This window comes from Hyperolius riggenbachi, chromosome 8, assembly GCF_040937935.1.
Source record: "Hyperolius riggenbachi isolate aHypRig1 chromosome 8, aHypRig1.pri, whole genome shotgun sequence".
NCBI classification, from domain to species: domain Eukaryota; kingdom Metazoa; phylum Chordata; class Amphibia; order Anura; family Hyperoliidae; genus Hyperolius; species Hyperolius riggenbachi.
This window is the reverse complement of record NC_090653.1, coordinates 78,179,162-78,193,924: the sequence shown is the minus strand read 5'-3', so window position 1 is coordinate 78,193,924 and position 14,763 is coordinate 78,179,162. Positions and strand designations below refer to the sequence as shown.

General features: G+C 45.5%; 1 protein-coding gene across 1 annotated transcript in view; it reads right to left on the bottom strand.

Annotated features, from left to right (window-relative positions):
• The window catches only part of LOC137528942 (cytochrome P450 2G1-like), a 69,572-nt gene extending 63,164 nt beyond the window's left edge, over positions 1-6,408 (bottom strand). The window contains exon 1 of the mRNA XM_068250740.1: positions 6,207-6,408. Coding sequence (XP_068106841.1) covers positions 6,207-6,386 — 180 coding nt within the window. The 5' untranslated portion in view covers positions 6,387-6,408. The remainder of the gene's footprint in view (positions 1-6,206) is intronic.
• Positions 6,409-14,763: the final 8,355 nt, after the last annotated feature.

The window sequence follows — 14,763 nt, the reverse complement described above, 5'->3', positions numbered from 1 at the left end:
GAGACAGAACAGAAGGATCCACAGCGCTAGCGAAAAGTGGCTAGCGCGATCCCAGGAGACAGAACAGAAGGATCCACAGCGCTAGCGAAAATTGGCTAGCGCGATCCAGAGAGGCAGAACAGAAGAGATAGCTGGTAGCAACCGCTGCACCAGCTATGCTCCAAGAACAGAGATCAGAACGACTTCCTATCGACCACCGCTGGGACAGGACAATCGCAACAGACAAACAAAACAGATAAACAATCCTAACTGCACTAGGGAAATCTGCCTAGCACAGTTTCCAGGAATTACTCTAAGCTGATCTTCAAACAGAGAGTAAGGCTGACACCCCACCAGGAGTGTTACATAGGACGAAATCCTTATGACCAGCGAAGCATTGTGGGAAAGACATAGTACTTATAGTACACGCCTCCAATGAATGTGGCCAGGCAATTTGCATGACAGCGTATGCAAATTCCTCTGCAAGCACAAGCTGCAAAACTGACAGAAGCTCTTATTTCCAGAGTCCTGCAGCATGCAAACCTACACAATGGTCAAAAGCCTGCCTGCCTGCACAGGCAGCTGAGCAAATCATCACAGTACCCCCCCCCCCCCCCTCCAGGGTCGAATTCCAGAGGCCCCTTAAAACTGCTATTAGCAACAGACTCAAACTGAAGACTCATGAAGGTCTGGGCAGCCCGACAAGGTCCAATTCCAGAGTCAGTCCACCCGAAACCGACCTCATCGGAAACAGAAGCCACCGAAACATGCCCATCAGTACTACCAGTCTCAGTATAACACCCATCAGGACTGTGAACGCCAGAGAAGAAGCCATCGACACCCTCCAGACAATACCCACCACCTTCCAAGGAGCGTCCGAAAATACCAAACCTGCCACAATACCTGTTCGAAGTTTACGAGGACACCCATCAAGATCAAGACTTTCAGGGACCACTTCTGGGCATGCAAGCAGGCAGGCCAGAGCAGGGACAAGGTCCTCCAGCACCCAAGGCTGAGACACCAAAATGCGCCCCTCCATCCCCCCCACCCTAGCTGTCACACACTGATTGCTATTAGACTAAGAGGGCCACAGGGCCCACAACCTCCTCAACACCTTAATATCTAGTTATTTGGCTTGCAGTCACTGCTATGTATCCCCTTTTCTTATTTCTTACTGCTTCATACACAATTAGGAATGACAGCTGAATGAATTGTGCGCCCCCTCCTACACTGCGCCCTGAGGCTGGAGCCTCTCCAGCCTATGCCTCGGCCCGGCCCTGAGGCAGGCCATATCAGAGCATGTCTCCACCGAGGAAGCATCTGAGTACGCTGGTAACCGAGGCACACTTGGGCTTTCTGGGTCACAGAGCACACTGGGGTACACCAGCACAGGAGAAACCTCAGGACATGTCGGGGAACTGCCAACCTCAGAGTCCGGCACGACAAGACCAAAACCAGTACCGGACAGAGAATCATCATGAGTGGAGGTCACAGGCACTGGACTTTCAAAAGAAGACTCGGATACAAATTCAGAAATTTCTGTGACAATAATATCATCATTGACTACATATGAGTGAAGCTCCATCAGAGCTGAAAAGGTAGCCAGCAAGGCAGCAATGCCTACGGAAGAGGGTAACACCTCAGAAGGACTTGGGGGCAGGAGACATCTCCTACAAGTCCTGCACCCTTTGGGAGGAACTTGGAGACCTCCAGAACATCAAACAATACCTCAGAAACATCATTTTTCAAGTTTTCTAAGAAGGATTCTGTACTATCCATGTTACAGGGCAAAACTGGAACTTTATTTTGAGAACAGGGCAGATGTCCCAGGGAAGGTTCCACCATAAACTGAGACTGAATTTCATCATCATGAGTGGAACGTACAGGAATATTCACTGGACCACACACTGACTCCCTAACTTTAATCTCGCTGCACCCAGAATTCTACGTAGCAGTCAAACTAGCTTGCAACTCCAAAACTGCAGAAAGACAGGTAAAAATAGCAGCAATACCTAGACGAGCCTCTAGGGGCAGGGCAGGAGATATTGTACAAGGCTATATTGACTCATCCAGAGTACAGGGTGGAAAGTCAGAACTTTCTTCAAAGCAAGAAAGGGACTCCCAAATGTCAGTGTGATTGGACATCATTTTGTTATTCATGGTACAGGGCAGGCTCAGAGAAAGCGTCTCTGAATAAGGCAAAGAAGGTTCAGCATCAGATTCGCAAAACCAAAGCGCTGTCTCACTCTTAGATTTGGCTAACAATGTCGAATCCGAGGAATCAGAACGCAAAACCTGCGAATCAAAATTCACTTTAGGTTGTGAAACTGATGCTTCCATAGCGCAAACCTCCGCGATCTGCGGAGCAGACTGCAAGGCATCTAGGACCGAAACACTGTAGCAACTGTCTCCAGGCAACGGGCCCTTACAGGTGAGAACAGGGTGAGACAGGGAATCATTTGCAGAAGAAATAGCGACATCAACAGGATAAACTTTATTAGGCATATTAATTTTACTTTTGACGCTGCACAGTCGAGAAACTTTCCCCATAGCAGGGTCACAGATGGAAGATCTCAAAGATCTGTTTCTAAATGACAAAGGATCCCACACATCCTTGAGGAAACCGGCAGAGTCATGCCAATCACAATCTGCAGGAACATCAGAGAAACAGGCATCAGATCGCACAGATTCAAACTGCACACTGTCAGGAGAGAATCCGTCAGGATTCGCACAGGAATCAACCACAGCGGCATACTCATTCATTTAAGATTGCACAAAGTCAAGACTCTCATGCTTTACCCCAGAAAGGCAGGAACAATCATCCAACAACGATGTCTCTTTATTGGAATCAATTGGTTGGTGTGTGTGCAACTCATCCAAAATCGTTTGCCATACATAGATCACCAGATCCACATCATCCTTGTCACATTCATCGGAATCAATCAGAAGGTACATAGAATCAAGACAAGCATTCAAGACATCTTCGCTTTTTCCGATGTAAAAATCACAAAAGGCTTTCCAATCAAAATCGAATTCCTCCAGCAAGGCCCCAACATCCCAGGAAGCAAATGGGCTTTCAAACAGGCCAGTATTCAGATAATCTCCATAGGGGTGGAGTTCAGGAACAAGAACAGATTTTTTAACTGCTTTAATGTAGTGTGCGATCCTACCTATAGCAGGATCCACATAAGCTTTGGATTGGGGCAAAAAAACCTGGAAACTGATCAGCAGATGCATTATAAACATCATTATCATACTGCATGGTTTTGCCCATTTCAGACTTGACAGAAATAACCTCTTTATTTGTGGTTGCTATGGGCAACGGATCTTTCCGCTGGGAAGCCTTCCTAGATCTTTTACGTTTAGACTTAGAGGCTTTGGATGGCTGCTTTATGGATGAAAGAGTAGATGGAACAGCTGATTGAGCTGCTGACAACAACTCATTAAGGGGGTATGGTAATTGAGGTAATCTCAGCCAATTGTGAATTAAAAAGTCCAAGAATTCCAGGGGTCTTTGACTCAGGGTGGTATGATCTAACACATCATAAGCCCACATTGACATTTCGCCCCTCTAACAGAATGTAGACCATTTGGGGGGCCCAGGTAGACACTGGGGTGCCTTGGAATTCAGGGTTCGCTAACAGTTTCGTACACTCAGACAAAATTTCGTCTGCTGATTCAGGTTCAAGTTTTTTAAATCTCTTAAAGGTACAAGAGCCATATTCGACAAAATCGTACAAATCGGAAATTCCGTCTACACTGGGGTTTTGGGTTGGGCTGGTCATACTGTAACGATTGTGGAACTTTCTCCGTGATCAGCGCACAACGCGTGCGCTGACACGGCGGAAATCCTCCACAAGCGTGTAATTGCAGGCACCCAGCAAAAGGTGCTACGCACCTGTAGAGGGAAATTCCTGTCGGCAGATGGCGCTGGGGAGTGCAGAGGAACCAATCCTCTGTACCTCCACAAATGCCAGACAGGAATTGTACGAAGCGCAGAACGCAATCGCAAGAGAGGCGATTGCGAATGAGAACGAGCAAAGGGACAGGTTGTATGTGTGTGCGCCAATCCAGTCGCCACCCCGCGACCGCGCACACACAACAGCAGATATGAAATAGGAACGTGATCGCGAGAGGTGCGATCGCCAGACGTGACACAAGGCAGATCAGAATAGAATACGAGGGTAGCAAAGGCACAGCAAATAATACAATGAGAAGATGCGGAAAATAACAAACGCTAGCTAACCGCGAACACCGCACTCATTCGCAACAGTGCACGCGGTTATGCGCGGTCTCCACGTGATAAGCACAATAGAGACAAGCACGCCTAACTAACCATCGACAGACAAACATGAAACAGAGGATGCGAACGCTTGCTTAACGGTTACCTCACCGAGCCTCCAGCAAGCGGTCGTAGCAGACAAGACAGACACACGAAAACAGGGACAAGCGAGAGATATGATCCACAGCACTAGCGAAAAGTGGCTAGCGCGATCCCAGGAGACAGAACAGAAGGATCCACAGCGCTAGCGAAAAGTGGCTAGCGCGATCCCAGGAGACAGAACAGAAGGATCCACAGCGCTAGCGAAAAGTGGCTAGCACGATCCAGAGAGGCAGAACAGAAGAGATAGCTGGTAGCAACCGCTGCACCAGCTATGCTCCAAGAACAGAGATCAGAACGACTTCCTATCGACCACCGCTGGGACAGGACAATTGCAACAGACAAACAAAACAGATAAACAATCCTAACTGCACTAGGGAAATCTGCCTAGCACAGTTTCCAGGAATTACTCTAAGCTGATCTTCAAACAGAGAGTAAGGCTGACACCCCACAAGGAGTGTTACATAGGACGAAATCCTTATGACCAGCGAAGCATTGTGGGAAAGACATAGTACTTATAGTACACGCCTCCAATGAATGTGGCCAGGCAATTTGCATGACAACGTATGCAAATTCCTCCGCGAAGGCTATAGGACCCAGAGACTGTCCTCACTTAGGTAAGTATCTGTTTTTTTTTTATAAAATTGCTTCAGACTCCCTTTAAAGATGGCCACACATGATGCTATAAAAAGATTTTATAATAATTCTATAAAAATGATCATTTGTAAAGAAATGAACTGAATTTACAGTTTTTATCAATATAAGTGGATTGGGAGGGGCTGATTTCTCTGATCTGAATCTTATGAATATTGAATGGTGTAGGATGAATTAAGCAGTATGGTGGCGTAGTGGTTAGTGCTTTTGCATTGCAATGCTGGGTCCCTGGTTCGAATCCCAGCCAGGTCACTATCTGCACAGAGTTTGTATGTTCTCCCCGTGTCTGCGTAGGTTTCCTCTGGGCACTCCGGTTTCCTCCCACATTCCAAAAACATACAGATAAGTTAAAGGGAACCAGAGAGGAATGGTTTGTTAAAAGAGAGAAAGGGTTTTATACACACCTGGGGCTTCTTCCAGCCCCATAAGCCTGGATCGCTCCCACGCCGCCATCCTCCGCTTCCTGGAACCGCCGGTACCGGGCCCGTCACTTCCGGCGGACGCGGCCAATTGTCCGCATCACAGGGGCGTCCTCCATACCCGTACGCATGCGGCTGCGCAGTAGGCCGCCTCATGCGTACGTACATGGAGGGAGCTCCGTGTGATGCGGAGAATCGGCCGCGTCCGCCGGCCGACTCGCGGCAATGACGGGACCCGGTACCGGCGGATCCAGGCAGCAGAGGACGGCAGCGTGGGAGCGATCCGTGCGTATGGGGCTGGAGGAAGCCCCAGGTATGTATAAAACCTTATCTTGATCCTCTCTGGTTCCCTTTAATTGACTTACTCCCAAATTGGCCCTAGACTACGATACATACACTACACGATACATACTCTACACAATACACACATACATAGACATATGACTATGGGAGAGATTAGATTGTGAGCCCCTCTGAGGGACAGTTAGTGACAAGACTATATACTCTGTACAGCACTGCAGAAGATAATACTAAATACTAAATAATATTAATAATTGTAAGTTTCTTGATTTATACATGCAAAGAATTTTGTTCAGAATTTTCAACTTTTTTTCTTTTTTATTATTGACCTCGTGTATGTGATACATCAATCCAATTTTTCAAATATTACAATTAATCACAAAAAATTATTGAAATTCTAGAATCGAAATGAAATGTAATAAATTGCATTGTGTGGCCACCTTTAGTAAGATTATTTTCCTTTTAAAACTGACCTCTATCATGGACTGGACCAGTTGCCCTCTCTTTATCTGCAGGACATTGCCAACAATAGGGAGCGGTGTGGGTCCTGGCGGCAGGTTACGGCGCTGATACATCATATTCCATGATGAGTAGATGAGACAAGAGATGGCTACAGCCAGGAGCAGGGAGCAGATCCATGTGATGTCCATCATGCAAGTGAGAGGAACAAATCGATGTCCTGAAGGCAGGCTGCTAAATACTTACATAACTGATCAATGAACTGCATTTCAAGATCATTTCAGTTCAGCTTGTTTGAGAGCCAAATTAAATATTTACTACAATTCCAGCTCTTTTCTGGCATCACTGTAATTGTAACTGCCAAAATCGTTATACACTCAGCGGACAAGTAAGGGGGGGCAGTCCTTGTTCTGGATGCCTCTGATTATTGTGCAGAAGCCCTTAAAGAGAACCAGAGACCAGAGATGAAGCACCCTCTTGTAGTTCACCTTATAAATCAGTGAGAACATGACAGTAAACACCTAATCTGCTCTTTGTTTCATTGTTCTCTGTTTAATCTGATTGTTATCCCCTCTGATAAGAATCCCCCACTGAGCACTCAGTCTAGTTTTGCTAAGGAAAGATTATAGCTGAGTCTGTCTTCTCTGGTGTCTTTTCAAGCCCAAGCCTGCCCCCTTGTGGCTCTGCTATAATGACTCAGCTATAATTATTTCCTGCAAAGCCAGACTGAATGCTCAGTCCCGGATTCTTATCACAGCTGATAACAGACACTTTTAGCAGTGAGGATGAAACAGAGAGCATGTAAGTGTTTTAATGTTCTTACTGATATATATGGTAAAATACTCAAGTGTGCTTCGTCTCTGGTTCCCTTTAAGGTGCATACACACGCACTACTATAGAGAACAACGGGACCGTCAAACCCTCCACTGAGCGGATCGTTCAGAAACAGCTTTATCAGTCTGCAGACAGACTGTACACACACACTACTGTCGGGAGAACGACCGCCCAGCGGGAGGGTCGGACGGACCCATCGTTCTCTATAGTAGTGCATGTGTATGCACCTTTAGACAGCTGGGGGAGGGAGATATTGGCCCTTATCTCGCAATCCTGCCTTGGATTGCTGGAAGGATCTTTGGGAGCTGCTGGAACTCGGACAGACAATGGACGTTCTAACGCAATGTGTTTCTCAATTTTTATGCCAATCTCATTCTATTGTCCCAGATTCACATCACTTCCCAAAAACTAGGGCCAATCCCCCCCCCCCACACACACACACACACACACACACACACCACCACCACCCTTCCCCATGGCTGCCCGATTGTTGCTGGCATTGGTTCAGTGGGGAAGTGCCTGGGTGAATGGGTCAATGCACATCTCCAGCCCCTAGTGTCCAGACTCCCAGCTTATCTTCAGGACACCCACCATGCTCTCTCCAGCCTTAGCCAGTTTGAGTGGAAGGGGGAGTTCAAGTAGGTGACCTTAGATGTTGCCTCTCTCTATTCCTCTATCTGACACAGACTGGCTTCACAAGCACTGGAATTCCATTTGACCAAATACTTCTCCTTTGACATCTCCTTACGTTCTTTTTTGTTGATGGCTGTGGAGTACCTCCTAACACATAATTATGTTATGTTTGAATCTGGGTTCTATCTCCAGAGATGCGGGGCTTCTATGGGGGCCAAATTCTCCCTGTCCTTTGTCAACCTCTAGTTAGGGTGGCGGGAGGAGCTCCACATCTTTGAGAGCCCCTTTTGCCTCCCATATCAGATGGTATAGCAGCTACATAGATGATTTGCTTTTGGTGAGAGGGGGTCCTCCCAGCCATCTTAATATGTTTTTGAAATATGTAAATGATTGACAGTCAACTTAATTTACATTTTACAGCGGAGTGTGATTTGGTAGATTGGAGGCTTAGAGAGAGGGGCTTTACCGGAAAACAATTAAATCTGGGCCATTTGAGAGGCACTAGGAGACCACAGATTGAGCTTTTGAGGTGTTTCAAATGGGGGCAGAACAGGATTGGAGAAGAATATGGCCTGGAGCAGGGGTGTAGCAATAGGGGGTGCAGAGATTGCAACTGCATCAGGGCCCTTGGCCCAGAGGGGCCCAATGGGGCCTCCCTCAACTGCAGTATTAGCTCTCTATTGGTCCTGTGCTCATAATAATCACTTGTATAGATACTTTGGATAATGGTAATCATTAACAAACTGTTCCCCATCCCCATCTTGCACCTCTGACACTATAGTTGCCATTGGCAGGTTTAGGTGTGCTGTATCAATTGTTATGTATAGAGTGCTGGGGGGGGGCCCAAAGTAAAACTTGCATAGGGGCCCACAGCACCTTAGCTATGCCACTGGCCTGGAGTATAAAAAAAATCATTGATATAGTGAGGAGACCTCTTCTAGTACTACAATTAGACTCTGAAATTAAACCGGTCCTGGATAACGGGAGCCGCTTCTCTGCATGAAGGGCACGTAACCTAATTTTATCTCCCAGCCTCTTTCAGTCCCCCACTTTGGCACGTACCCCCACTTGGCTGACAACTGTGGGCTCCAATCCTATAAGCCTGACACGCATTAGTTTGATCCTGTGGGATGTCCATGTCTTTTGTATGGATTTGCTTCCAATATACAATACCAGCTTTTAGAACTTTACTGATTGTACTGTAATTGGATGTTCAACATCAAACAACAACTTGTTAAGACCAGTTTTTAGCTGGCACTATAGAAGCAGTTGTGTGTAATTTTTAACAAAAGTAAAATGTCGTACACAACACTTGTATGGCTACAAAACACTTTCAATAGCTAAAACGTGTTGCTGTTATACTAGTGACTGAGCTCTCAGTGCAGAGCTTAGCAATAGCAAGATGTACAGCTGCTCTACTAGCACATCTACTACTGAAAGTGTGTTTAATGTTTTACTAGCAACTACTAGGGATGAGCCAGTGGCGTAGCAATAGGGGTTGCAGAGGTTGCAACCGCATCAGGACCCTTGGGCCAGAGGGGCCCCAAAAGACCCTCCCTCAGCTGCAGTTTTAGCTCTTTATTTGTCCTGTGCTTATAATAATCACTTCTATAGATGCTTTCAATGGTAGTAATCATGAACAAACTGTTCCCCATCCCCTTCTTGCATCTCTGACACTGTAGTTGCCATTGGCAGGTTTTAGTTGGCCGTATTAATTGTTATGTATAGATTGCTTGGGGGGCCCCATTTAAAACTTGCACCGGGGCCCAGAGCTCCTTAGCTACGCCACTGGGATGAGCACACACATTTTGATGAATTCTAAATTCAGACTTTTGCATTGGAATTTTACAGTTTCAACTTGAAAGTTGGAAAGTGATGCAAAATTTTGTTTGTGTTATGCACAAATGTTTTGTTTTTTTCTTTTTTCACATAACTGACTACTGAGCAAGTTCAAGGAGCATGAAATTAAAATTTCTAAACAAAAAAAAAGTGAATTTGCAATTTAACTGTGAACACATTTATGCTAATTTGCACTAACCATAATTAACGTTTTATGGTTACTGTGTAAACATATTTTTAATAAAATACATGCAACTTTTTTTTTTCTGTCTCTATGCATACATGTGTGCCAATGTGTGTAACTGATGTGTGTGTGTGTGTGTGTGTGTGTGTGTGTGTGTGTGTGTGTGTGTGTGTGTGTGTATATATATATATATATATATAGTGGGTTGCCAAAGTATTCGGACCCCTTGAAGTGGTGTACACGTGAGAAGTGGAACGAAAATCATACATGATTCCAAACATTTTTTACAAATCAATAACTGCAAAGTGGGGTGTGCGTAATTATTCAGCCTCCTTTGGTCTGAGTGCAGTCAGTTGCCCATAGACATTGCCTGATAAGTGCTAATGCCTAAATAGAGTGCACCTGTGTGTAATCTAATGTCAGTACAAATACAGCTGCTCTGTGACGGCCTCAGAGGTTGTCTAAGAGAATATTGGGAGCAACAACACCATGAAGTCCAAAGAACACAACAGACAGGTCAGGGATAAAGTTATTGAGAAATTTAAAGCAGGCTTAGGCTACAAAAATATTTCCAAAGCCTTGAACATCCCACGGAGCACTGTTCAAGCGATCATTCAGAAATGGAAGGAGTATGGCACAACTGTAAACCTACCAAGTCAAGGCCATCCACCTAAACTCACAGGCCGGACAAGGAGAGCGCTGATCAGAAATGCAGTCAAGAGGCCCATGGTGACTCTGGATGAGCTGCAGAGATCTACAGTTCAGGTGGGGGAATCTGTTCACCTTCCAGCAGGACAATGACCCTAAACATAAATCCAGGGCAACAATGGAATGGTTTAAAACAAAACATATCTATGTGTTAGAATGGCCCAGTCAAAGCCCAGATCTAAATCCAATCGAGAATCTGTGGCAAGATCTGAAAACTGCTGTTCACAAACGCCGTCCATCTAATCTGACTGAGCTGGAGCTTTTTTGCAAAGAAGAATGGGCAAGGATTTCAGTCTCTAGATGTGCAAAGCTGGTAGAGACATACCCTACAAGACTGGCAGCTGTAATTGCAGCAAAAGGTGGTTCTACAAAGTATTGGCTCAGGGGGCTGAATAACTACGCACACCCCACTTTGTAGTTATTTGTAAAAAATGTTTGAAATCATGTATGATGTTCATTCCACTTCTCACATGTACACTACTTTGTATTGGTCTTTCACGTGGAATTCCAATAAAATAGATTCATGTTTGTGGCAGTACTGTGACAAAATGTGGAAAACTTCAAGGGGGCCGAATACTTTTGCAAGCCACTGTATATATTCCAAAGGAAAGCCAAACAGAGAGTGGTTCACTCTGTAATGATTTGCTTTAATAAAATATTGAAACACATAAATGGTCACAATTAAAACAGTAGTAGCCTGAGCCTCACTTACATTGTGGGTTCCTGTGACAAGGACCTAGCAAGTTGTATTCCCCATAAAGAGAGTCTGAAGCCTTCTAAAATTCCTCTTTATATTTAACATTTATCTTCAGCAATATCAGCATTGCTAAACCGCTGCATCCCCGCAGCAGAATGATATAATTAAACCCCCCAAATTCCGGGGGCAAAATGCGGGGAACGCTTCCTGTAAGAGGCAGAGCTTTGTGCTGTAGCGCTGCCTCTTCTCTCACCAATCCCCACTGATCGCGCCGCTCCCCGCCCCTCTCAGTCTTCTTTCACTGAGAGGGGTGGGGAGAGGCAGAGATCCGCGCAGATTTTGGTGCTAATGGAGGCAGAGCTACAGCACTAAGCTCTGCCTCCCCGGGCAGCAAAATCCATGACCTGGAAAGTTGTGGATTTTTGCCCCAGGATTTGGGGGGTTTAAATACAGCGTTCTGCCACGGGGATGCAGCATTTTAGCTATGCAGATATTGCTGAAGATAAATGTTTGATAAAAAGAGGAATTTTAGAAGGCTTCAGACTATCTTTAAAGTGTACCAGAGATGTAAAATAAAAAAAAAGATTTATACATACCTGGGGCTTCCCCCAGCTCCATCTGCTCGGATCGCTCCCACACTGCTGTCCTCCGCTGTATGCAACTTCGGGAACCGGGTCCCGTCACTGCCATCAGTCGGCTCCAGTCTATGCAGTCTCCAGTCGCAGCTCCAGGATCGGGTCCCTTTAGTTCTGTCAGTTGTGGCCAGTCTGCTCAAGAGGAAGTGTGCGCTCTACGTATTTCGCCGGCAACGGAGGATGGTGGCATGGAAGAGATCTGTGCGCATGGTGCTGGAGGAAGCCTGAGGTATGTATAAAACGTTTTTGTTTTTTTATCTCTGGTTTCCTTTAAGTGCTGGGACAGTGATCGGTGGGGGTTGCAGTAGCCACAGGGGGAGGAAAGGGGTGGGGAAAGAAGGCGTGCATCTGTGTAAACACCACGGTACTTGTATCTATGTCCCTGGTGCTAAAGTGAACTCCACAGGGACATAGATACACGATACAGTGAGCAAGTCAAAGGAAGCATTTAAAAAAAAATGAAAGTGACCTGCAAAACTCTCTACGGTGTGCTAGGGCCCTGACTGTGGTATAGATTTGACTGGATGCTCCTCTCAAGGACTTTTAGTGACATGACTATGTATACATTATGTAAAGCACTGTATATATATATATATATATATATATATATATATATATATATATATATATATATATATTCTGCAAAGCACTGCAAAATATGTCTGCTCTATATAAATACATAATAATAATTTATCAATTATAGTGATAGGCAAAGTTGTCAATGTTCTGGGCACTGAATGTTCATCATGGGCTCACGGGTAGATAAGTAGCCGAATTTCGTGATTCAAATGAGGCTTAATTGCTTCAGGTGTGTGCATGGGAGACAGGGGGTTAATTACCCAGATGTCTGGCCGAAAGATGAAGTGCGCGGTAGTGAGTCGTGGAACGCGTCCCATTGGACGCGTGCGAGCGTGTGATACGCATAGAAGCGCCGGACATCTGAGTAATTAACCCCCTGTCTCCCATACACACACCTGAGGCAATTAGGCCTCATTAGAATCACAAATTAGTTTAGTTATTTACCCGTGAGCCCATCACTATTTGCTAAATTAGTGTTCCCAGCAAATTGCAGTGAAGTTGATGTAAGGCAAACTTTGCTTTTAAGCACTTTCCATTTTTAGAGCAAGCATTCAACAACTACGCTAAAAAAACAAACAGGCATATGAAGCCAGGCACCACCATGGCCATGGGGGATGTTTTTCAGTGATTTAAAAAAAAAATTCACTGGGGGTGGAGTGTTCTCCTGCTGCTTTGAGAGAAACAAATCCTGTAAATAACATGCTTGGATGGGAGACATTTCACTAACTGTTCACTAACATTTCCAGAATTGTTCCCAGAAAGATAGTGTTTCCAGAAAACAGCAGTGGAGTTTGTCTCAATCAGTGGCTTTAAAGAGGAACTGTCACAAAAATCTTAAAGCACATACAAATAAGAAGTACGTTTCTTCCTGAGTAAAATGAGGCAGAAATTACTTCTCTCCTATGTTGCTGTCACTTACAGTAAGTAGTAGAAATCTGACATTACTGATAGGTTTTGGGTTAGTCCATCTCTCCATAGGGGATTCTAAGCATAACCTTTATTCGTTATAAAGACACTACCTGAAAAAGATTTATACAAAAATGTTGGCCAGCCTCCTTGCTCACCGTACACTTTTTTGGCAGTTGCACGGAGCAACTGCCATTTACTAAGTGCATTTTGAAAATAAGGAAATCCCTGTGAAACCCCCATGAGGAGGTGAGCTATTCCAAAACCTGTCGGTTCTGTTCAATTTCTACTACCTACTGTAAGTGACAGCAAAATAGGAGAATAGTAATGTATGGCTCATTTTACTGTGGAAGAATCAAACATCTTAAAGGGACACTTAGGTCAAACAAAAAAAAAGAGTTTTACTCACCTAGGGCTTCCAATAGCTCCCTGCAGCTGTCTGGTGCCTTTGCCATCTCCCTCCGATCCTCCTGGCCCCGCCGGCAGCCACTTCCTGTTTCGGTGACAAGAGCTGACAGGCTGGGGACGCGAGTGATTCTTCGCATTCCTGGCCACAATAGTGCCATCAATGCTACTATAGCATATATCATATACCATATAGCAGCATAGATGGTGCTAATGTGTCTGGGAACGCGAAGAATCACTTGCGTCCCCAGCCTGTCAGTAGAGTTGGGCTGAACCTCCGATTTTAGGTTCGCGAACCGGGTTCGCGAACTTTCGCGGAACGTTCGGTTCGCGTTAAAGTTCGCAAACCGCAATAGACTTCAATGGGGATGCGAACTTTAAAAAAAAAAATTATGCTGGCCACAAAAGTGATGGAAAAGATGTTTCAAGGGGTCTAACACCTGGAGGGGGGCATGGCGGAGTGGCATACATGCCAAAAGTCCCCGGGAAAAATCTGGATTTGACGCAAAGCAGCGTTTTAAGGGCAGAAATCACATTGAATGCTAAATGACAGGCCTAAAGTGCTTTAAAACATCTTGCATGTGTATACATCAATCAGGTAGTGTAATTAAGGTACTGCTTCACACTGACACACCAAACTCACCGTGTAACGCACCGCAAACAGCTGTTTGTGTAGTGACGGCCGTGCTGGACTGGTGCGCACCATGGCGAGAGTGCAGGTTTTGGTGGCTTTATAGCCCATATGGTCGCCTGGCTGATGTAGCTGAATGACAGAACAGTGACTGTCCAGCTGATCAAATTTGGTCTGACCACAATGAAGCAACGACCTTATTATCTTTTGTGTGCCCCCCGAGACACTCATCTAGGCGCCGGTCATTGCTTCATTGTGATACGCAAGCCCCTTCACCACGGCAAGGTAATGATCACGAAGGGGAATGGGCGCATGTACATGCCTTTTCTTTTGTTGTTGCAGCTGCCCGCAGTGCAGCCAGAAAAATTAGGCAGTCATGTACACGCACCAGAAAAATAATTACAGCGGCCGCTGCTAGCAGCGGCCTAAAAAATTCAGCAATCCGCCTGGAGTCCCGGACCCTGTTGGTGGTGGCGGAGAAGGTAGTCAAGCGGCCTGCAGGCAGACATGCTGTGTGGAG